Source organism: Phallusia mammillata, chromosome 8 (assembly GCF_965637545.1).
Source record: "Phallusia mammillata chromosome 8, kaPhaMamm4.hap1.1, whole genome shotgun sequence".
Taxonomy (NCBI): domain Eukaryota; kingdom Metazoa; phylum Chordata; class Ascidiacea; order Phlebobranchia; family Ascidiidae; genus Phallusia; species Phallusia mammillata.
In genome coordinates this window covers 7745011-7770649 of record NC_137259.1, presented here as the reverse complement: position 1 = coordinate 7770649, position 25639 = coordinate 7745011, and the positions used below count along the sequence as shown (strand labels likewise).

The 25639-nt window shown below is 37.6% G+C and overlaps 2 protein-coding genes across 3 annotated transcripts in view; both read right to left on the bottom strand.

Moving 5' to 3' along the window:
* Positions 1–296: 296 nt before the first annotated feature.
* On the bottom strand, positions 297–2626 carry LOC145204702 (uncharacterized). The gene is made up of 5 exons (XM_080077297.1): positions 2572–2626; positions 1882–1958; positions 1394–1607; positions 897–999; positions 297–783 (listed from the first exon to the last, which is right to left on the bottom strand). Exons 1-5 carry the CDS (start codon positions 2624–2626, stop codon positions 657–659), a joined length of 576 nt encoding a protein of 191 aa, XP_079933423.1. The 3' UTR covers positions 297–656.
* A 4393-nt stretch (positions 2627–7019) lies between these two features.
* Positions 7020–25639, bottom strand: part of LOC145204354 (retinoic acid receptor beta-like) — a 68348-nt gene continuing 49728 nt past the window's right edge. For both annotated transcript variants that reach the window (XM_080076867.1, XM_080076866.1), the window contains 8 exons: positions 21899–22092; positions 15088–15229; positions 13815–14002; positions 12455–12643; positions 11107–11223; positions 10690–10777; positions 9544–9702; positions 7020–8219 (listed from right to left, as the gene is read on the bottom strand). In XM_080076867.1, coding sequence (XP_079932993.1) covers positions 8125–8219; positions 9544–9702; positions 10690–10777; positions 11107–11223; positions 12455–12643; positions 13815–14002; positions 15088–15229; positions 21899–22092 — 1172 coding nt within the window. In that variant the 3' untranslated portion in view covers positions 7020–8124. The remainder of the gene's footprint in view (positions 8220–9543; positions 9703–10689; positions 10778–11106; positions 11224–12454; positions 12644–13814; positions 14003–15087; positions 15230–21898; positions 22093–25639) is intronic.

The window sequence follows — 25639 nt, the reverse complement described above, 5'->3', positions numbered from 1 at the left end:
AGTATTTTCCACAAACTTACATGCTAACAAAATGCTTGGGTCGCGAGAATTTAGAGCAATTTTTTTAGGGTCGCGTCAAAAAGTATTTGCGGACCCCTGCCATAGAGCACTGTAGAGCACATTAGTGCTCTATGGTGGTACGCGTGGCAGTGCAGAGCGTCCAGGTGGTACGGGGTCGTAAAAAGGTTGGGAACCCCTGGCTTAAACAGATCTTTTGTGGGCTGTTGGACATTAAGTTTAGTCCTGCAACTAGCTACTTAGCTAAGTAATTGGAGTTTTTTTTTAAATACAAACATTGGATGTGAAGTCAGGCCCGCGTTAAGCCCGTTTGTTGGAAAATCTTTAAGCCCGTTTGTTAGAAAAGTCCGAACCTCACCCGACATACGGGTTATGGAACCTGTTTGTGCCGTTTTATATACTACTGCAAACTGATAGATAAACTCAGATCGAATGACCAGCTACGAATTGCTTACAGCTGTCCTAGGCTAAATTTGTTTTACCAGTGCATTTTTTATTTCGTTTAAAACACGATAGTAAGTTATCAATTATAATCACAACCTTATTCTAATCAGCAAAGAAATGACTGCTTAGGTATGTCGGCGCATTTTTGTTCATTTAATGTTTGTATGTATAGCAAAAAAAGTGTGGCAATTTGGTCATCCAGTAAATTCTTCGTAAGCTGGTTCAAGCATTGACGAATCCGGCACGTTATCGTAGCTATGTTTTTGGACTTGGAAATATGGATTGGTTGGAGGGTTCTGATTTGCATACTGCTTTGCAGATCTAGATCAAAAACATTGCTCTTTACTATTATCTACACTGAAATTTGACAACATTTTCTATACTTTCACAAAAAGTCAAGACGCCTTAAGTTGCAATAAACATTTGTAACTTACGTTGGTTGACAATACTCTTCTAAGGGCATTTCAACTTGTAAATTATGTTGTTGCTGTTGCTGGTTTTCTTGTTGATTATTTGGTTTGGTGGTGCTTTGTCTTTCTATAATTGCAACAAAAACGTCAAGTGTTGTGTGGTTTTAAACACAATAAACAAAATGATCACAAGTTTAGTCAAGGCAGCCAATTATTTATGTAAACTTAAACGTTACTATACGTGCGAAGCCATGACGAACTAATGGCAGACCGAAAAGGAACAATATGGATGTACACATTCGAAACTCTTACTAATAACACAATAAGACGGAAGTTGGCGCTAAGGGTTATTTTTAAAGGTGCTCTTATAAGCACCAAAGGTTATTTTCACAAGGCGGAAGTAAAGGGTAAGTTTTATAGGGTATATAGTTACACCAATAGGGCCTAATATTAATGCGTATAATTAAAATGCTTAATACAGTCAAATTTTCATATTTTAAAGACCAATCTTAAAAAGTTACTTTTTTTCTGCAGTAGAATGGCCAGAATGATCACAACCACAACAAAAATAGCCAAGAGACCAGCAGAAGCCGCGTGGATGGGTATGTGAAGACTACTTGTTGCGTCAACGTAAATATTGCTTGGTGCTGCACGGACGGTTAGTTTCACTATATAGGTTCCGTCTAATTGTGTTCGAACTTTAATCAAGTACAAACCAAGATCATTCACTGACACCTGCAAAAAGCAACATTTGAAAAACGCCTTAAAGTTTTTTCGACCTAATTCACCATAATGTTTGGCTTTTACATGTTTTGCCATTATGGTTGGAATTGAACAAAAACTTATTGAATAGACGGGACAGAATATTGAAGATATTGATGACATACACTTCACATAAACGTCAATTCCCTATTCTCCAAAATGGATTTGGAAAAGTGTTGGAGGGTAATTTGCTGTAATAAGTGAATATGCCTTGACAAAAACACTAAAAAGAAATAAAAATACTTACATTGCTAAAACGAAAAACAACAGTGTAATTGTCGCCGTTTCTGAGCAGATAATGTTTGTACGCGGCAGTGCTGTTTTCTGCAAATAAACGTGTTGGTTATTACCTAGAACAAAAGTTTATAGTAGTTAGTTTACTGAACTGATCTTCCCGTCATGTCGGCGAGAATATTTGAAAATGTGATAAATAAGATTAACATTAGTTTAGTTCACAAACAACTGGGATTAGCTCTGAAGCGTCTATGCCAGTGGTTCCCAACCTTTTTTGTTACATTCCTCCCTTTGCCCATTTTCGAACTATTCATTCCTCCCCATAAGACGAAAAACAAATATAACATAAAAAATTATAGCAATTTGAAATATACCTTATAATTAGGGATGTCCATTTCAGAATCCTTTACAACCGGTTCCAAATGGTGACCGGGTCCAAATTATATTGGATATAATTATGTGTATACATAAATGTTCTGTAACATTTCCAATGTAATGTTTTTTACAGTTTTTATGAAATTCCTCCCCTGAACTCATAAAATTCCTCCCTTTGGGAACCACTGGTCTATGCAGACCAGCGATCACGGCACAATCATATATAAATCATACTACGCCAAGGCCATTGAAAGAATGTGTTGAATGGATTATGATAAATAATATTTTATTTGTGCAAAAAACAGGTTCATAATTTCGAAATCGTTACTGATGTTAGTCACACGTAACTGCTCAGGGCAGTGTTGGTGTAGTTTAACAATCATGGTACTATGATTTAAACAAAATATGATTTACCTGCTTTGGTCACTGAAACTGAGAAGGCAGGAGACTGAAAAAGACTGAACCTAAAACCTCGTGGATTCGCTTGAAACGTGAAGGGAAAATAACCTTCTTTGCCAAGTGGAAGTACAGCTGTAAAATTTGTTGAATTTCCAATTAGTGGAGGGTCTAAAACGAAAAAAAATGTTTAAAAGTTGAACAAGATTTAATTGTTTTTAACTACTAACGGAAAATTTTAGGTAAGGCACATAAAAAAGCTTTTCAGTACTTCATTGACTTGATCAAACAATAAATAAAATTCTACGGAATAGCCTACCAGGGTATGAAGCGACAAGGACGTTACCGCTACTACTAGTAAAAAAGTGTCAAAGAAAGAACAAAACAAAATCAACATGATTAATATCAGCAGTACTGCCTGTAATTCGTTTCTAATTAACAAAGTTTCCAGACTTACAACGGACGATTAGTATATTTATTCTCTTGGTTTCTTTGAGTCCAGATTTTGTTTTCTGATGGCACGTCACTTCACGACCATCATCGGATGGTGTTAGCTTCACGTTGACCGAAACCGTCTGCAAAACAGCATAGAAGTCATAATGTTTCGTGGCTACAAATCCTGGTAAATAGAATCTGGGAATCATTCCCTGTTCTATTACCATTGTTGCAACGATTTCCAACTTACATTATATGTATATCACAAGTTGTGGTGTAAGTGAGGTGTTTTTTTTTCTTCGCCTAACGCTTTCACGGTTTTATCTTTCGTACGTTTCTTATCTTTCATTGCTTGTTCACAGTCAGTTTAGCCTGTTTGGCTTTCAGTTGAGGAATGATCATGTTTGTGAAGGAACTATTAGCTTTTTTCTAATTTCAATCCCTTTTATCGCTCTCTATGGACACGGAAGATGCTTTTTAGCGAAACTAATTTGTTTTCATAACACTGTCAACTGATTTAACCTGGAAATAAACATTTCCCAACTTGTGATTTGGTGGCCACAGTATGAATGCTGTATGAAAACGTATACAAACAATTGCATCCCATTTCACCCCATTTTGAAAGTGTTTAAAAGGCATTTCTGTCCTTAGCTAATTTAACAAACAACATGGTACTTAGCAATCGTTGTTTTCTTGATTTAAAAAAACGTGTTAGCGATAAGATAATTGTTCGCATACGTTTTTATATAGGATTCGTAATAAGTAATTTAGCGCAATTGCCAAATTTAGACAACCAAACATAGCACAAAATTACTTTCTTATGGCAGGTTTTAGAATGGTTTTGATTTAAATAATTTTATGAGATTTAGTTACAGTTGATGGTGTAGGTCGACATCATATGTTCGAAAATTATTTTACGTATATTTCTACAGAAAAATTCAGCAAAACAGTGCTTTGTGTTTCTAACCTTTGTCCCGTTGTAGGTTTTTCCTTTCCAATTTATGCTGATAAAATGCATTGTGGGGTTGATAGCTTTGCAAAACAAGATTACGCTATCGTTAGCCTGGTGAGTCGTGTATGAGTATCTCGAAATGTCCATAACACTGCCTGTGCAAAACCAAACATTCAATAATTAGGACTAAAGGGCCTTGAAAAAAAATAAGAGACATAGCTACTTATAATGCACCCTGAAATTATTTGGCGATTAAGGATTTACAATACTTATGCAATACTCTGCAAATGTGCTAACATACAGTAGTATTTTTATAGATAAACTTACGCAAATTAATCAAATAATATTTAAGTCAAAGTATTGACTAAATTTAAATTTACCCTGCCAACACTTTAGGTCAGGTTTATCCCATGTAGATTCATTCAAACACTTCACTACAACACTTCTTCCCATTACATGGTTGTTGCCGTCCACAAGCCACTTATTTTTGGGGCATGATACCACTGTTTCCGGTTTTCCCGATGTTAGCACCCTAGTTGTTTGTTCGAATCCCTTTTTTGAACAGGGGGGAAGAGGAGAGGCACTTGTAGCTGTATATAAAATACATATGTTGTAAACAAATCACGCTTTGAATAAATCTACATTCTGAACCACATGTAGCCTAATGAAAGAATGTAGGCGTAAAAGACAAGAGTATTAACCAAAAATTGGCAAAGAGTAATTCGGAAGCACGAACATTTGGGATAACCTTTGAACTGACCGACTTAAAAAAAGTCTGTCTGTAAAAACGTTCACAAGGGAATTTTTTTTATTGTTATTCGAATTTTACAGGTACTTTATGTTAGTAGCTAAACACATTCTTTTATTTTGCCCGCACGACTGTTTTGGCACGTTTCAGTCTTTCTTAAAAGACTTGTGTGAGGGGTTTAGGCGACGTTGCTTTCCAGACCCACACGCACGCAGTCAACGCTTTTCCACCCGTGAAGTGGTTTAGAATTTGTGTACGGGTTTTAGACTCTAGCATGTTGTTGTTTTATCTTCAATTTATTGTTGTTTTACTTTATGCTTTTACTTAAACTGACGATGCCAATAGGCGAAATATATGTTCCTAATTTTTTATCGACTAATTCTGTTTTCTTGGGAACCTGTTTCCATATTTAGAGTTACCCAGAATATTCGTATTCACTTTACCAAATAAACTTACAATGTCGCACAGCACAACGAAAAGCTACATGAAACTAGTGCATACAAATAACAAAACGAACAAATAAGGGGAAAACACAGCAATACACAAAGACAGAACGATGCAACAACTAAACTTACTTGAAATAGCTGTACAAAACTCGAAAAGAAATGTTGTCAACAGAAGTAACAACCAAGCAGATAATCTTGATGCCATAATGCTGTTTACTGACACAAGTGTTAAAACAAAATAGACAGACTTGAAAATATGTGTATTGCGTTAAAGTTAAAGTTTCATGTTTGCCATGCAACGTTTTATGAGTCAGTCTATTCTTTCGACCGAAGCTATTTCCGAAACTTACGCATTGAGGCATTGAAACCAGCGTCGTATCCAGCGAAAACGAAAATCTGGGATCTATGACAATTGGCATGCTTGTTTTCAACACAAGCCTAGGCGTTATAAATGCATTTACCCAAACTAAAATCTTTTGTGCATGTAGGCCTAGTGTTTTATTGTGTTTGTAGACTGCGACCAAAGCTTGCACCATAGAACCAGAAAGGTGAATCATCTCCTATATTTGATTTTTTTACATAGTTTGTATACGCAATAAAGGTCCTGCTTATACAAGCTATTGCTGCCAGGTATACGAGTCTATAGACATACTTGCACCGAATAAACAATACTCAATTTCAATAGGATCTTTACTTCTTTAGGGGCCGTTACGAACATATGGCCGTTATAAAAAAAAAAAAAAAAATTTAAACAATCAAATAAGTTTGTCGTTTCAAAGCAAATAAACTTAATTCAAAATAGGCTATCAAAGACGTACGACCACCTTCTATAAAATGATGGTACTTCAATTTATTGAATAAAAATTGTGTTGTACTGTGCCCTTTGTGAACAAATGTACTCTTTATCTGCTGTCTAATCCAGGGATGCACAACTATTCTACCAATGACCGCTATTGTGTGTATTGATTCTATGGCGTCTCTTTCTGTATTGTTACGTCACAATAAGTCTGGCGCGCATGGCTATTGGCCGGGAAAATATATGTTTCATTCCATCCTAAATCTATTTAAATCAGATTTTAATAGTAAAATATCGATAAGTAAATAAGTTTTTATTTCAATTATTTTAATACGTATATGTCTACGTTCGCTTATATTCATCACCGCAGCCGCATGTTGTGCACCCATTTAGGTCGCAGGTTGTGAATGAAACAAGAACGAATTAATTTCCAAACACGTGTTCATACGAATCGGTTGCAGCTAAGAACCGTGCGTGCGATCATGTTTCGATTTAGAATGACAAACTAAACGAATATATTACGTTCAACACGAGGCTACTACTTTACACGTCCAAACACCGATACATTTTACGTGCTTTAGCCTTTAGTTTCTGTCACATTGTTTTGCAAATCGGCACTTATCACCTTGGACCAACAAGTTTAGCAGTGCTTTGCAAACGGACATTAAAGACTGCTTAGAAATAAAAAGTTTATTACCCATTTTTATTAGAGAAAGTTATTGCGCCACACAATACTAAAGCTGGAAACGTTTTAAAACCGACGTAACTTGAACAAAAATGACATTGTGAAGTTATACAAAGGTCAAGGCCGGGGGTGTGCGGCACCCCCGTACTCTACGCCAGTGTATGGAGTACTTTCTGCAAAGTTGGTACAGCTCTCTGCGACCCCTCGAGTTTGTTAAGCGACCCCTTCCGGGGTCGCGACCCCCACTTTGGGAAGCCCTGCTCTATACTGTCTATTGTCTGCTGTTACAACCTAAGCTGCTCACAGTTTCATACAAAGTTTGGGAATTGGAGTTTATACCTTTTTGAACAACCACGATTCAAAGAATAGAAAAATAACGCACAGTTTTTGTTCCCGCATGAAAGGAGCGAATTGGGGCAACTGACCATTGAAACCACACAAGTTGAAAACGAAGCAAATATATAGCGGAAAATTATGAGTGGGTATACACATAACATCTTCTCTCTCTACTGTTGCATTTGATAATTGATATGATTTTGTTTCTAGACAGTTCAACGCTTTTTCCTATTACAAAGAACAATATGAGTCTGCAATGGGATTTACGTGAGTAGAGTTTGATTTTTCCATGGTAGCATATAAAGTGTGTGTTTTTGCCAATGGAGGTATAACGGCTTGCACTCAAGTTGTTCTCGGCCACAAAAAGTCCGCAGTTTTGTAGACAACAGGCAAGGGAGGGGGTAGGCAGGCAAAGAGTCGCCTAAAATGCGAGGCATAACAATAAAAAGACAAAACTCAGTTCAGCATGCTACCGTCATACGACCGACCAACGGTAGTCGAGTACATAAACACCGCCGGTACGGGACATTAATACTATTACGTTGCCCATGGGGAACACGGTCCCAAACTGCAGCCAATTTTGTTGTCACCGAAACAAGGCACTGTAACCACAGACTTTATCATAACTGCAAGAGCGGGGCAGTTTAAGCCACGTTTGTAAGGCGCAGTTTTTTAATTATTAGAGCAGCGTAGAACGAGGTTTCGGTTGTTTAACGCAGAAACAAAATTCATCCATTTTTTCTGTACAGCTTCAGTGCGGCCAACGAACACTCTTCCGCGGCAAGTCGATGAACTTTCAGCAGAATACGATAAAAACGAAGACACATGCGCGACACCGTGCGGTTAACGACGGTAAATAAAGGAACCCGCGCGATGACGCTAATCGCACGGGAAAAAAACGCGTGGCAAGACACTGAAACCGGCGGCATGTATAGAATGCGATTCTGCACGACAAAATACAACGCAGCGCTAAGGGGTTCAAACAACAATAAAAAGTTAATTGCACTGCCCACGCTACTTCGGCGCGATGCAAATTCCCTGCAACGTCATAGTGACGTCATGCGGTTACGTCACAGGTGGGGGAGGGTTATTCGTCATCTTCATTCTCCAGCATTTCAGTGATGAGAGGAGGCATTGCACCTGGTGCGACTTCAGCCTTTACTGAAACTACTCGGTCAGCGCCTGGGGAAACAAAAAAACGAGTCAGTCGAGTAAAAACTCCTTGGAGTGAGTTGCAGGGATATGCCTAGTTGTTGTTATGCGTGATTTGGTTTCTTTAGTTGGGGAAAATGGATCAGCTAGCAAGCCACAAGATAGAGCAGGACAATAAAACGCCAAATGTTGAAAAAAAAAAAGATTTAAGTCAAAACACCTTTAAAAGCGAACAAAACTTTTGCGTATAATTAAAACAAAAATTGTTCAACAAATTTGTCGTTTAACTGGTGTGACTGTAAATAAAACACTAGTTGTTTTTTGCTTGTTCTAAAATTTTGCTGCCGTTTCGCCCAACAGAAAGATAAGCCTTTTTCGGAGAAACGAAGTAAAATATTTGCGAGCACACAAGCGAAAACCCTTCACACCAGTTGAAAGACAAATTTGTTAAATATGCAACCTGGTGAACGAAACGCTTTTTCGGTATATTCGACAAACATTGTACTCGTTTACACGTGTAAAGTCGAAAATACAAAACCACAACCTTATCTACGAAGTATTAGGCTTAACCTGGAACATTAAATTATGTTTTTTATCTGGCGTCTTAAAAAAATCCTGGAATATATATCACAAAGCAATGTTTTCCCGCATAAGATGATCGACCAACAAGCTTTGTGACCCATAGCCGTGGTTATGGAGTAAAGAATATCAAGATTAAGATACACAGAGAGATAGGAAAGGCGATTTGGAAATGATCGCTGTTATGCGTCGACATCGCTTAACTGCAATACCTTATCTCCTATCACGGTCATCTAAGTTATGCGGGAAAAATCGAGCCCTACAGGTTATAACAGGTTATACAGAGGACATGACCTTGAACTAGAAAGGTCTTCAGTAGCACGATATAAAATTTTAGCGGTTTATGGAATAGGTTGGGCTCTTAATGGAATTTTAAAATCCAAATTTGGTTTGATTTAATAACATTTTTTAAATGGACTAAATTTTAAGGCCCCAGTAAAATCTATACTTTTCAACAAGAGGATAGAAAAAAGAAAAACATGTGGCATTATTGCGTTAATAAAACAAGGGGTTTAATATATTTTGCCAGTAGGTAAAAGAAAGAGATCATTGAAAGAAACCTTAGTAAAATTTTAGGCTGAATTTAAGTCACAAAAATATCAAAAGTCCGAAGAAAATTAATCATTTGCACATAATTGATCACATATACAGTATTTCTATTAATTTCCTTTGACCATATTCTACACATTCATAAACATTTAAGAAAATACAAGCTGAATCCCAGGTTAGGCAGTATCGGATATAAAGCTAGTTAAAAAATATACAAAATATTCACCTCTCATGCTAATGCTTCTTAGATCCGAAATCTTCATGATAAGTTTTGGAAAAAGTTGAGGGGAATCTGGTCGGCGTTTGCGAGTGTAAAACTTCAGACCCTCCAGCAAAGTTTCTTGTAGTTGTTCGACCTTGTCCGGCTCTTCAAGATCAGGACGATCTACATACATTGCAATATTAGATACCTGGATGGGAAAACTGTAATAACTCAAACGTGGTCGCGCATGGCAAAGCTATTATAGGAACAAAACGCAATAAAAAATCGGTCAACCTTCGTAAAAACTAGACAAGAAACTAGCTTGGCTAAAAAATTGGTAAAGAACATTTTTTTCTGATTGTTGAACCATCTACTAAATTTTCACCTAATACCAGTTAGTTGGTAGTTTTGTTTCAGTTTTTTGTTCGACTTTTTGACACCGAATTCCCAACTTTGTAGGTTAGTGAAAAGGCGTGATTAGTGTTTTTTTGTCTACAAATTAAACCACCCCTTTGATTTGAAATTTAGCATAATATACTTCTGTCTTTGCACCTTGCACAAAGCACAATACATAAGTCCCAACGTAAAATATGCGAACCCGTATGTATTTTGTGTAGTAGGAACATGCCAGCCTGTTACGACATGTTTAGCCCCAAATGCTCTGATCCGGCATCACACGACAGCTGCTACACAGTGTAGCGACAACCTAGCGATGACGACTTGATACAACCACTTTGCAGTTCCCTATCTTTCACCACAACAACCACAAAGATGCCAATCGCATTTGGGCCTGCTCTTATCTAGGAGCCGACTTTGACCTCGTCATCGCAATGCAAGACTAATCGGTAGATTTTGGCCATAACTGCTAAATGGGGTATAGTTGTTAAACACATAACCCTTAATTGTGTTTTTTTAAATTTAGATTTGATATAGAAATGAACGTTTTGAGTGGAGTGCTTTCAGATGTGCCACAATTACAAACATGAATTTGATCAACCGGACTAAGAGAACAAAGAAAAACTGACAGAATTGTAGGACAGCGCACCAAAGTAACACGTTTCTTATAGTTGTTAATTCATCCACAATGGCTCTTGGTTAAACAAGAATGTTTTTGCATCTTTGAAAATTTTGTTTGGGATTGTTAAAAATATGTCCTCTTTGCGGACTCACCTGGGCAAATGAGACAGATTGCGCTGAGAAGACCAATTTCAGTTGGGTCAGCTTCCAGTGGATGCAAAGACTGGGCAAACGAAAATACCTGTAAAGAATACACAACAAAAATGTCAACTCCATACTTCTCAAGATACAAAAATATTTAACCGCAGAAAACAAGACATCAATACAGAAACAATGTCATGCAAAAACATGAACTACAGTAAACCACGGATCTTCGCCCAATTCGGACAAAATTTAAGGTACAAATGATTTATAATGTGGTAAGACTTGAACTAATCGCTATCGGTTAATCCGAATCTTCGACTAATCCGGACAATATTTTTGGTCCAAACGAGTCCGGATTAACCGAGATTTGCTGTATATCTTAAAGGTATTTTATTGTTAATGAGGAGCTTTTAGCCAAAGTCTTACCTGATCTGTGATCGGACCAAAAGCAGCAAATTTCAACTGATTGCGCGTCAGCACTAAACCATCGGAAAAGGTCATCGAGTCATTGTCAGGCGAAAAACGTGAGCAAATCCGAAGAAACTAAATAAAATGCATTTTCAAATAAATTTAAATCGTGTTTGAAATGAATTTAAACTAGAGATGTACCGAATATTCGGTTTGCCAAATTTATTCGGCCGAATCGATCATTTTTGCAAAGATTCGGTTTCGGCCGAATAATTTGTTGCGATTCGGCCGAAACCGAATCTTTGACGAACACAAATTTAACGCGTTAAACGTGTCTTTTCTGCTTATTAAGATCCACGCAATCTTTCAAAAGCCCAAACATAACGAAAATTGCGTCAATGTTTATCTTTTTCAACACATTATCGTTTTCCCCACGGTAGTCCAAAAAATTAGTAATTCATTGGCAGGTTGCCAATCATGCTTAAGGCAATTTTAAACCCCACAGAACTGAAATAAGGACGAAACACAACTATTTTGCACTGGCTGCCTGGTAGATAAACATTTTTTCACGTCAAACGCGTAGCGTACGACTTCGCGTGACGTCATAAATGATTCGGTTGATTCGGCCGAATTTATTCGGCAAAACCGCCGAATATTCGGTTTCGGCCGAATGAAAATTTAGCCGATTCGGTACATCACTAATTTAAACCCATTATTAAACTTTTGTTGTTGTAGCAATAAAATCAAAAATGCCTTTTAAATTGCATTAGTTTCACTCTAATTCCGATATTTTCATTCTGGGGTTGAAAAACAATTAAACAGAATTGCGAAACTGCTTGTAATTGATAGTACACGGAGCTAAAAGTTCATTTTGCAGAACTGAAACCAAACTTAGGTCGCCCTATAGCTCACCCTTAAAAATTTAGATACAGGGATATATATAGATAAGTACAGGTGAACAATAACAGGGTTCCCGCGGAATTTTCGTTTATAAATTCCATGACTTTTCAAGAAAACAAAAACAAATTTCCATAACCTTAATCGAAAAAAATCGATCAATTTCCATAGTAAAACTAGAAAAGAGGCTTTGGTATATGTAGCCAATTTACCACACTTGCAACGAATATACAAAGTTACGTAATTTGATATTTCTATCTCTATCTGGCATTTTCAGGGTAAAACAGGCGCCTAATTCCATACTTTTTCAAGGACTTTTGCAAAAGTTGGCTTTTTTCAAACTTTTCATGGCCTTAAAAATAAAAATTCCATAACCTTTCCAGGTTTTCCATGCCCGCCCTGCAATAAGCTTTAAGGTTAATGACCTTTTAAAATTATAAAACATGTTGGATTTTTGTAAAATACTTACCAAAACTTCGAGGCAGGCGCATTTCAGCAGCGTTATCTGGTCAGCTATAGTGAAGTCCTGAAATCCTGGAATTCCTTTGGCAAACTCCACAATTTTCACAATTGACTTTGTTGAAAGCTCAGCGAATTTTTCCCATAATCGACCATCAGTGCCCTTGGATTTGATTGCTTCGACAGATGGTGGTTGGTTCTGTTGTCGTTGATTCGGGGTAAGGGGTGTAGGGGTACATTGTGTTGTGGGTAAAAATGTTTTGGGGTAAAGCGCGATTTCGTACCAAGCGGGAAATTGGAGGAAAATAACAAAGAAACAATTATAAGCTAAGTGCAACTGATTGCGTGGACTCAAAGCAATTAAGCACATAAACGTTATACAACAAGTTAATGCAAGTTTTCAAATGATTTCCAATTTCAAGGTTTATAGCTTCAATTTGACCAATCACTATGAGCCAAAAAAAAACATTTTTTAAATGATGATTTTATCGAACAAGACTCTACTCAAAATTGTGTTCAAAAGATTTGGCGCTGTGATTGATCAAAACTTGCTATACCTTCAAATAGATTACCATTTGAAAATTGCATCCTTGTAAAATCACTACTCTGAACAATAACTTCAATTTGCGGCATAATTGCCTACTTCTAAAGGCTAAATATCAGAATTAATAGTTAGTAGCAGCGTTTAGTGTATTTGTATTTGCAATTGTTTGTATAATTATGGATTTCAACTACCAAGCTCTAGCAAGAGCCATTTGTTGGGCAGAATTGTTTTAAAACACGTGCAAATTGTAAATTACTTAAGTACATACGACATATTAGAACACTTTGGTAACAAATATTATGTCAGAATTAAACTATAGAAGCTTTCATGCAAGAAATTCCAGTGGTCAGTGCAAAGTCAATTAAGTCTCATGCACTTTTCACATCCGTTAGTTTTCTTACCATTTTGCGATTCTACAGTACGGTAGATGTAATTGGTTGGTTTTAAGCCAATTAAAAAAGCCATACGGGTCATAAGATTAGCGCCATGCACAAAGGTAAAAAGGTTCGAGTAAGAGAAAGGAACAGATTTGTTAGCCTTGTTAGATGGAAATCGCATTTTTTTGTTAAAAGTGTTTATGAAAAAGCCGATTTTCCCTGTTTTGTTACTTTTTTTGTTTTATGTTTAGTAACATTCTTGGTTACGGTAAGCATAGATTTTTGCTAGTCAGCAAGTAATGGTGGTTCGTTAAATTAGTTAAGTTACCCTAATGCTGGAGACCATAAACTGTAACTCTCAAACCATGACGTTACAATCAGAAACCATGACGTCACAATCAGAAACCATGACGTCACAAAGTATGTAGTACACCAGAGGTCGCACTTACCACTTTGTATTGGCTCAGCGAGCTTGTGTTTGGAAAAGTGTCCACGTGGGATTTCGCAACAGTGATCACCACATTTTCAATCTCGGGTGGGCACGTCACTTCCTCCGGTGACGTAGGACTTCCGTTCTCACTTCCGTTCCGCATGTCTTTTTCCTTTCCTCGCTTCTTGTTGCGATCGTTTCTTACAGCTAGAGGGAGCAACAACGTAAATGTCAGAATTGTGAAAATTCCATAAGTTCAAAGGGACATTCAGTTTTAGTTTGTTCTCTCGTTTACGATTTTGTAAACCAACTTTATTACCAAGATTCTTTACAATTCGACATAACTAAAAAATTTCTGATTACAATTCGACATAACTAAACAATTTCTGATTGATGTTTAAACATGTCAAATTCACACCGGTTAAGAACTCATTGCCCTAAAGGTGTACGACGTATTTCAATCACACAATACTAATGATAAACCTTCGCAAATTTTAGCACGATTTTGATAAAACTAGCAGTTGGTCACATGCTGAGCATATGTGATTTGATGAAGGCGGACGCATGTGGCATTCAAACGAAGGTCAGAAGCGATTATTTTCTGTGCCGGCGATTGGACTGGTGCGGTTCAAAGTTGCTCTCTGCTTCCTGCTTATCGTTGGCGAGTTGAATTGCTTCCGTCGTTCTCAGACCGGCATAGGGCAACACAAGAGTCGTGGTAACCAGCAGAGCGAAACGGTTCTGTTTTGTGGCGAATTTAACGAGCCAAAGTTGGGCTTTAGATTTTTTTTGGTTAAATTATCAAGCGCATGTAATAAAATAACTTGGTATATAGATAGGCATTTAACGCTGAATATCAGCATTGACATTTTTGATTTAATCTGCAAATAAATATTAATCAATTTATTTGTCTTAACAATGATGTTACAAGCCAAAGTTTTGTTTGGATTTTTTTTGGGATAAATTTAAGTGTATGTTTTAAATGACTTGCTATTTAGGGATAAGCATTATATGCTGAAAAGGATCAGTTTGACAATTTTGGTTTAGTCTACAAATCAATATTAATCAATTTATTCATTGTAACAAATGGTGCACGGTAAAAGAAATAATTGATTTTCGTGCATATGGTTTTATGCCAAACAAAATCATTCTTTCCAAAAACAAATTATAACCGTTTTTTTTCTTGTTCATTACGGACCAATAAGGAAAAACGAACATAATGTATGGAAACGCAAAACCACAACTGCAGCAGTAAATGACATTTGCAATGCGGTTTTCCTGTAGGGACTTACATTCACGAAGCATTCCAGCATTAATGCATTTCTGGAATCGACAGAACTGACACCTGCTTCGTGTAGACTTGTTGATCTCACAGTTCTTTGTTCGATGACAGGTGTACTGCATGTTCTTTTGAACACTGCGCCGAAAGAAACCCTAAAAAGAGACAAAGACGATTAGAAATACAGATTTAAAAGTTCATTATTCATTTGCAATAAGTGTGATAGCGTTATTAGAAGTATATCGCTTTTAAAACATGGGTGTCATATTCTTCAAACAAATTTGTTTCTGCTATTGATATATTTGACCCCTATTTAAGAGTGGTAGTCACAGATAAAAGAAACACAAAAATGTCTTTGGTTGCGTATACGTTACGCTAATAGTTCGTTTCACCTTCAAACAAAAGTCTAACAAAATATGCGATTGAAAGTTTCGTGTCAGCAATGGCACGTTTTGATTTGTTCGTCAGCTCTCACAAAAATTTGCATTTAACCAGTCAGTGGGCGTATTTCGCGCTAAACACACATGGCGTTACATTACAGGCCGGGAGTTGGACCGTGTAGAACCAAGTCAATGCACCAGAAGCTAAAAATAAAAAGGTCCGGTTGCCGTCAGACATGTTTCCAACTACGATTCGGCCCGCCAGACACTAATTGGCTACTGTAAGCCAAATTTGGTGACTGGTAAAAGTTTCCATTTGAGTGAGCATACTGGTTTTTCAAGCAGTTACGTTGCCTGACCAAGCCTTAAAATTGTATCCGATTTGGACGACTTTTGACAAAAATGTCGGCCATCTTGTTTTTGGCGACATTTCATACCAAAACCAGGCAAAGTCCCGAATAGTTTCCATGGTTGGCACATATGTTATGAACCGATGTTATTTTTACACGCAATGCCGCCAAACATGTTGTATTGGTTCCAGGGCTTACTGGAAGTCGCAGATTTCCGCTTTCTCTTCTGAGAACTTTTAATAAAGTATCTATTTATGTTGGCCAAGATTACTTTGTCTAAAACACAAAGATCGTGATACCAGAAAAAAATCAGGTGGCTTGAAAAACAGTTTTGACTCAATTTAAGCGTGCAGTCATCAATCCAAATGCACTAAAGGGACATGGTGTGATCAGCATAAAAAGTGACAGCGCTAACAATATCATGAAATAATACGTCCCTGCTTTGCGCATTGCACGATAGAGTTGAAACGAGGATAAACGAGCAGGGTTAAATGAATTCGCGATGACTTTGCAAATAAAGCACATGTCTGGTCTTATTACTGGTTTCGACACCCTCGCTGTTTATATTGTGCAAGAGATAATGTCATTAATTTGAAAAAAGGAGTATGGCAAATAAAAAGTATTGTTGTGTTTCTGTTAAAATTGGTCATCGATACCAACGGTTTTAAAAAAGCAGACCAAATATGGATGAAAGGAACGGTGCATGTTTGTGTGACGTCAGATCACTCAACTTGGCCTGTGTCACGTGACAAACTGTGGTCGCCGACGCTTTGGGAAACTGCGTTTGCGGAATGTTGATCAGAGGCCAGAAAAAAAAAACATTCCAAAAACGGTTTAGGTTTAGGTAATATGGCACTTCATAAATGGTTAGCTGACAAGATTACAACCACCTTCAGTAGTAAGAATTAACTATTTTAACGTTTTGGGCAAAACATCAATTATTTGATTTTTTTCATGCTTTTAATGTTAATACAAGCTGAAAACCATTTGTTATAAATGGGAATTTAAGGTAAAATCGGATTGAGATTATTTACATAAACTGCCAACCTAACATACTGTAAATAGATGGATATTGAACGTTTATCAATGACATTAACTTTTTGAGGTATAATCGTACTGTAAATCTTTATACGAACTGGCAGCCTAAAGTGATTTCCCAAGCTTCACAACAAAGGCAGCCAAACACGTCAACAGGGCCCCCAACGCAAACGGTAACCTGATCTCAGCCGGTTTTCGTTCCACTGGAGTCAGACTCATAATAAGGACGCGGTTGTTGTTGCAACGGTACGCATCAGTAATACCAAGGCACGTGAAAAAAGTACACCAATGGGTCTTGGGTAGCTGCTGGTAGAATGGACCAAGTCATCAAAAGACTCTGGCGCTCTGTGGTCGAGTAAAACAACTTGGACACGCATGGTAGAGTGACTAGAGGTGGTTTTAGCTGACAGGTGACAGTTAGTCCGCCTTTTCTCAAGCTGTAAATGTGTGTCAGTGGGATTTTGAAGGGCTTTTATGACACATTTTTGGCCGCAACATCTTAAGGGATATTTTTGATTCTTTTTAATTTGTGTCGTTTTGACGGTCCAAAACATCTTTTTAGGGCACAATTTAAACATTGTAAGGGGTTTACTTTTAACAGCATATAGGGGTTTAATGACATAACAAACATTACATTCGAATCCCCATAACGTACGGTAATATTGTTTTCACCACATTTTATCTATTTCCACCACATTTGTCCCATTTTATCAAAACTATATTTTTAGGCGGTTATACTTACTTTGGTTTTGAACCATTATGAACTACATGTAAATTTTCTTAGCGCCACACGAAATAAACCTTATAACCAAGTTTCCCATACTCAGACATGACAAGCTCTGTACACTAAAAAACAACACGTTGTGCGCGACACGCGGCAAAGATCCAGCGGTCATTCACCCTTAAGGGTCCGGAATTAGGGTTGGCGAGGATAAAAGTAACTGACCGCTTCAAGGCGCCACCACTATGAAGTCATCGCGACTTAACACGTCAATAGAAACACTTTACACGACGAGTGATTTGTTTTTGTGCATCGACAATTCAAGTACAGGTCACCAAGTTACGCAAGGTTAGACTGAACCTGTATACGGCATAAATGCACATCCCGTGTGTGGGTTTGTTTAGAAGCATAAACAACGGATGTTTACTCATTATGTTACATTAGCACATTGTGCTTGGGTTTTAACATGAAATCTATGATAAGTTGAGGTTAAAGCGAAGTGCAGCATTAATGCACTTAAAATATGGCTTCCAACGAGCTTGGCAACAGGGTTTTTGCAGTGCAGCATGGAAACAACTTATAGAGGCCTGTTTAAACTAGAAGGGTGGCTTAGCACATATTGCCCTTGCATATACACTATAACCTATTTTAAAACATAAATATATTTCCTATGCTTATTTTGTATTGGGTCCCATATTAGCCATCGTCTTTTATAACTTTAGTCGTTTCTGCAGGCAAAAACTCATGGGTCCCCACACATGTAAAGTTGAAAATAATGCAATTCAAGAGATAACCATGAGAAAGTCGGGTGATGTAAGGTAAAACACAGTGATCGGCACTGGGCTTAAATAATAATACTATGAATACAAGCTATAAAATTAGATTCACCCCAGATATTGTTTAAAGTATGTCCTATTTAACGTTTTAAAAAACTGACCCATTTTAGGGGGCTAGTAGAGCAACTAATTGGGTTCGACACACAAACTAAAAAATATGTAAAAACCACAATGACTCAATCAATAGTACTGCAAAATTTCAGCCTAATCTGCCAATGTTTAAAATTTCAACCACTAGAGGTGTTTTAAGCAACAACCGTTAATGTTTCTGACGTCATAGGGACATATAAATGGCATACTATACAAGAAATCCAAATTTCAGCCAATTCTGACACTGTTTAAAAACTCACCCATTTTAGGGGCTTACGGGGTAAATAACGGGGTTATCAACAAAACAAAGTGGGATGCACATCTACATAACTATATCTACCATCTGTGTAAATTTCAGCCAAATCCATCAAACATTTGATGGTAAAACAAGTCGGACAAACTTCGGGGTAAAAACACCCATTTTAGGGGGCGAGCGGGGTAAATACTGGGGTTATCAACAAAAACAAAGTGGGATGCACATCTACATAACTACATCTACCATTTGTGTAAATTTCAGCCAAAGCCATCAAACATTTGACGGAAAAACGAGTCGGACAAACTTCGGGGAAAAAATACCCATTTTAGGGGGCTAGCGGGGTAAATACTGGGGTTATCAACAAAAACAAAGTGGGATGCACATCTACATAACTACATCTACCATCTGTGTAAATTTCATCCAAATCCATCAAGGATTTGATGGAAAAACGAGTCGGACAAACTTTGGGTAGAAGAAAAAATAAGAAAAAAACAAAAACATTTTGAGTAAAATCAATATGTGTCCCCTTCAGGGAAGGGGACACATAAATATTGGTAGCGCGCTGTTTTTCTATAGATTGATTAACCAATTAAGATGCAGATTTTTTTACATGTTGCGGACCCATTTATAAAATAAATTTGCGGAAAAGTTTATTACTGTGATATTTCTAGGTCTACCATGGAGATACCTCAAAGGCCCATTGGGAATTTTAAATACCAGACATAAACTGTACTTTAGTACCAAAGGCATTGATTTAGTATTTGTAAGCGCTTTAAAGCTCACAGAATGCAGCTAACAAAAAGACGTTGACACAACTATCGACAGCTTGTCAAAACTGAGTGACACACATGTCCGATCGTTTTGGCGGCGACCCGCACAAACCGACAGAGCTGTCAAGACAAGTGGCGATCGATCATTGGCATCAAGGGTGGCGACGGTCTTCTTTATTTCCCCCGCCTTCAAATCGAGGTCATTAAAATCGGTTTTGCGAAATTGCTTGCAGGTTGAAGTTGCTTTCTTCCAAGTTTTGGTTTTATCGATTAAACTAACAAATGTAATTCGGAATCGTTACCACTAATTTTACAGAATGTACCGTTTCTTTAACAAGAGAATTTTGCTGTATAAATTCGATTTTTGAACACTATATACGGATCTGTTCAGAAGTTTAATGATGAAAATAACGGCCCAAATAAACGTAAAAAGCGTCATGCTTTATTTTTCATAAGTTTCGGCAAATGCCCATGCCATCAACAGTGATATGAAGACCACATCAGTTACACCCGTTTATATCCATTTGAGTCACGTGAAATAAAGTGAAATATATTTCGATTTTATATGTGGACAATGCATATAAAGTACAAGGCTATCATTATCAATGAACGTTACCACTGACTTTTAGTAACGTTTGCTTAACGAAACAATTGTATGCGAATAAGGTTGGTTAGTCATTCTGTTTCGCCAATTCCTCTGGGACCGACCGTACAACATTAGCTCACATTAGGACGTCACATTACGTACTTCGACCATTATGAACTACTGGTTGATCAAATAAAAATAAGTCAATTTATTTGTGGAAAAATATAATCCTGTGGCAAGAATAGTTGCAGGGGGACTGATTTATTTCCATTTTAGATACATGTTTAGGTACCAACTTAACGGTTTTGAAGATACTTTCGAGAAACAAACAAGCCAATACATATTTGTATGGAACATGACGTTTCGACAGCAACAGTTCATTTGAGAATGACACAAGTTGCTGACGAAACGTAATGTTCCATTGAAAAATAATGACTTGTTTGTTCCTCATTAGATTAGATGCTTGTTGACTGCTTTGAAATGTGTTTACTTTTGCGACCATACCAGGTAAAACAAAATTTTGCCACTGCTTTGTCAGAAATGAATTCGGTGTGAAAGGAGTCATTTCAGTGAAGTCTCATTTCTCATGCGCTATTTATGGGTGCGGAAACCACAGGCAAGTCAACAATTCTACGCCCATTAAACAGATCAGCGACGTTATGCCCCCTGGGTGGAGTTTCCAGCACATCACAGCAGGTTCCCAAACATCAAGTCATATTCAAAAGTGGGTTGCACTCTGGGTTTCATTGTTGGAACGATTAACGTCGTACCCCGCTAACAATGATGACAGGAGACGTCAACCGCTTTTAGTCTTTTGTTCCAGTCGTGATTGCGGCTTGGCTTTGATTGTGTTTTGTCAAGCCGCAATATTAAAATTGATTAGGAGACTGTTTGTGTTCTAAACGCAATTAACTGCAGCGAACTCACTAAAATACGACCGCTTAGTTGAATTGTCAAACAACGGAATGGTGATTTTTTAATTTCCTTTTGAGCTTTAATTTGATATCTAGGAACAAATTTGAAAGACCTAGATAAAAACTAGACAACTTCTGCTTAGTGAACACGATTTAGTACAAATATTTTACCATGATTTCGGGTAGAAAATATTTGTAACAAAATGTGTTCACTATATGCAAGTTTTTTTGACTGTTACGTTTTTGTTAAGGTCAATTGCATGCGTTTTATGCGCCCAAATAAAAAGTCCTACTGCAAATGGAAATGTAACATTTACCACAAAAGCAGTCTGCTAAAACGTGCAGCGTTCACGTCATATGCAAATGTTCATCACGATTGGGAACGACGGCTGGGGATAAGTACACACGAAAACTGATGTAAACACGAATTCCCAAGACCTCTGCCATGTCTTACAAACAAAATTCATGTCATGTCAAGCAGTGGTGTCTATTTTGTATCAGTGTTCAAAACACATTGCAGGATATTTTGTATTAATGTGAAATTGTCTTTGTTAGACATTAGTGTTTGTGGACTGGGTTTGAATGGTGATGTGGTATCTTGCAATTAGGAATATTTTCTCACTTTTAAAATTGTTTGTGAGTTGATATCACACATGCCGTTCTATTTTAGAACTTATTTGCATACTGTTGTCTATGTTTACGATGGGTACATATCTAAAAACAGCTGAGGTTGGACTACTGTCTTCCCTGGCATTTTGCAACAAAATATTAGTACTTTTAACAAAGCGTAGTTTAGGTAAACTACTAACGAACTAAAACCCGCTTGCTTGACATCAATTTTACTTCAAGACCAACGCAGCCCTGTTCTATCACTATGTTTTACCTTGCAGCCTTCGCAGGAAGCAACGCCGTAATGATATCCAGATGACTTGTCGCCACAAACGAAGCATGGTTTGTAGGTGCGAGGAGGTGGTGGTGGAGAAGGTGGACAAGACTGGCCCACGTGGCTTAGACCTTCGGATTCGGAACCTGAATAGCTGCTCCCAGTTGAAGACAAGCCCACACTGTCTGGTGATGCTGAAAAAAAAATACAATAAATTTAATTTTATGAATAAAATTCTTGGGGATTAAAAGTGAAAGCCAATAGACAGTGTGGTTGGAAATTCCAATACATCCAACCGACAGGGTTGAATAACGACTAAGTTATGTTTGATTTGTTTAAGACTTTGATGTAACGTTTACACAAGCTTTCCTTAAGATACTGAAAATAGTAGACACTCAAGTTCACAACGCCACAGGAAGTTTTTAGATTCAAACGGTTCGAGTATAATCTTTCTTTTAACTCAAAAGAATGCACCAGTATATGACGACTATTCTATCGATTGTGAATGAAACGCACAAATAAAGTGGAAAAACGCACAGTGAAGTGATTTTGAGAGGTATTTCGTCCGGTAAGGTGCGACATAGGCCGCTTGAAGTGGTGAGGGCCGTTGTTTCAAACAGCGTGGCGTACCAACGAGCAGAGATTATTGATGGACACATAAGGTTTGATAACTACCAACACTCTTGCAACTGATTTCAGCTTGAAAGGTGGAAGAGCTCATCAACTGTCAGTTGTAAAGGCAAGGCTAAAACATTCGTTCCCCACCCATAACCACATCAAGGAACCTTTTACAGAAGCTTGCAGAAAGAACGTTTCCCATTTGTCACAGACTACTGGGTAATTCACTGATGTTGCATTTTAATTTAACAAGATTGCAAGTTACACATCGACTAAGAACACTGTCACCGGTTCTATATGTGTTTATGTTGTTAATTCGTCCTAGAATGTTATGTTTTTACATTTCTACTTGCATTTTTTTTTGAAAACGTGGTGAACATGGGCATTCTCAATCACTTATATCAGTTTGTTTGCACAAAACAACGCATAAAAGTGTGTTCGTTGAGAGTAGAGTGTTGGAGTGGACGGAGACACTAAAGGCAACATGCTTCTCAACTGATCAAGTGTCACTCAAACGACAAAGCGGTAAAGTGGTAGAGTTGTGGACATTTTGCGTTGTGCGTCACTGGCACTGCTCTTACAGTCACGAGGAATTCAAAATGTGCCTTTGCTTCCATACACTACAAGAGAAAAGCGGGTTCTAATACTAAGTGCGATCTGCAACTAATTAAATGACAAACATGGAAGAGGTAATGGCTGTGTGGTCTGCGAACAGGTTGAAGGGCTATGGTTTCCCTTGTTTAAAATAACAAAAGGTTGCAGGAAAACCCGGGCAATTTTTAGAATAATGTCACCTGTACGAAATATTGATGTTGTGCCATCAAGAGTGCAACGTAATACCATAAACTAGTCGCTTTTTGTATTACACATCCAAGGGTAGGCGTTTTACAAAGTCATCAGATAGCAAGTGACACAATTGTAGTTTTTATTATCCTAAAGCAAATCATTTGTCCATCGAAACGACTACAATAAACCATGGTCTTACGACAAGCTGTACAAGCTGTCAACAAGCAGTAAAACGCAATTTTAAGATATTGGCATTGTACATGAACAAATGGGCCGTGAAATTGCCAGCATGTAGCCTAATTACACTGACGGTCAGTTTGTCGCAATTAGTCAGTCGGGGCCTGTTTACTGCCACATCAAAGCACATTCGACTCTCGTTAATCATTCAAACGCAGCAGATCTGCGACGGTTAACTTCTGACGCATTGAAATGCATCTGCGTCAGCATTTCAAACGCCAATAGCGGTTTGTTGGTCATGCCAGCGGGTCGAGCAAAATGCCGGACTTGCAGTCTGAATTATGTACATCAAAAAACGGTCGACAACTTAAATGTCTGTACGGGTGCAGAAATGTTGAGTTTGGCTTTGGAATTCCTGGAACGCCGTTTGTGTTTGCGGAGATGCGGCGACGAGCAAACAACATAAAACAGAACACAGCAGACAAACATGCGACCTGCGCTACAACAACCTATCGCATATAACCACATACGGACACAAACCTATGCAACCGTTATTTCTTGCAATTAACTTCTTATGAACACAAAAACATAGACACATATGAGGGAATACCTTATAAGGGGCCGTATTTAAACAGACCGCCGCATTGTTTAAAAGCTTGCTTAAAACTTACAAAAAAACGATTAAGATTGATTACCTCCGTCTACCGAAGGTGTTTACAGTTAAAACACCACCGCCGACAACAAAAGAATCATGAAAGGGCAAAAAATCAGCAAAAACTTTCAAGCATAATCCCGCACTTTGGTAATTAGATTATAGTTTGCGTTACCAATAAAGGGCATAGACTTGGTCATGCATTTTTAAATTGTTTGCCAGAAAGTTTAGAAATGTTTATGGTAAACACAGACACGAGATTGAACAACATGTGAGTCATATTCCTTGGATGATGACAGAAGATTAGAAGATTATGTGTAAGAGAAATTGCTTTTAGTTGACGGTTGCAGCAATGCAACTGGTTTGAAAAGCTTGAGGAGTTAAGTAGACTATTATCACACAACTTATCCAAAACGCACCTACAAGCTACAATGTCACAGATACTTAAAAAGACTAGACATGGACCTAAAACAGATAACCGGGCTAAAAACACCAAATACACTTATTGACAACCGAAATAATTTTGCACCGATGAAAATTCTAATGCTAAGTTTTGTTTTGGACGAAAAAGGTATACAGAACGGGAAGGGTTAGAATTTTCACATCCTTTCTGCTGGCCACCTACGCCATTGCACCACATTTCTTTGCAGTTAACTCGACGCAAAGTGACAAACTCTCGTCACAGTACAACATCACATGCGGGGAAGTTAGATCGAATACAAGCGTGACTTGCTCGTTGGATGCAGTGAATTCGTGTCATCTATCGTTGTGTTGGCAAATTATCCGAACAAATAAATGAAGAACATCTCGTAGCCAAAACGTGAGCAAAACGAGACTGATATAGTTGTGCAACGTGAGTTGTATTGCTGCGTCGTTATTGCACATCGTGTTCACATTGCAACACACAAATATTTTGCCCGCTCATGACGACGGTATGGCTAGAGCATGGTCTACATAGACATTTTTGGCTTCAGCCATAACAATATTTTTAACAATCTTTAAAAAGTCCTTATTTTTAACTGTATTCTGCTTTAAAGGAGTGCGTAATGTTAATAATTACACTGATAATCGACATTACTATTGATAAGATACAAAGAGTTTTTGACTTTATTTCCAAGCAAGCACAGAAAGAATTGATTACATTATTAGTTTTTTGCTTTTTTTTTCACGGAATTGATTTCGGCTAAGCAAAGACGTTATTATCGGTTGTCAGTCCATTTGTTTTGGTAAGTGAAGGGTAAATTTCACGGTTGTCAAGGTCAAAAAGGTCATAAGACTTACAAACTGTATGGTCGGATGCGCTTGAAATAAGAACTGAAAGACATAATGCAAATGTTTTGAAGTTTATTACTTCGAACAGAACAATGTTTTTTTTTGTAGTAAATTGATACCATTGGACTAAGGGGAATAGAAATAAAAGGTGGTTGTTTTTCCAGTGGGACTAGTAGAAAGTCCAGTATGTGGTCTGGAAAGTAATGTTGGGAAGTACACTAAGACAAAATATCAGA

Excerpts from the sequence above, each read along its gene's own strand:
- LOC145204702 (XM_080077297.1), bottom strand. The coding sequence starts at position 2,626 with ATGATTGTTAAACTACACCAACACTGCCCTGAGCAGTTACGTGTGACT. Across the intron at positions 1,608-1,881 it reads TTGTTTTTCGTTTTAGCAAT|GTGTCAGTGAATGATCTTGG; the intron begins GTAAGTATTTTT and ends TGCTTTTTGCAG. Across the intron at positions 784-896 it reads GAAGAGTATTGTCAACCAAC|ATCTGCAAAGCAGTATGCAA; the intron begins GTAAGTTACAAA and ends TTTTTGATCTAG.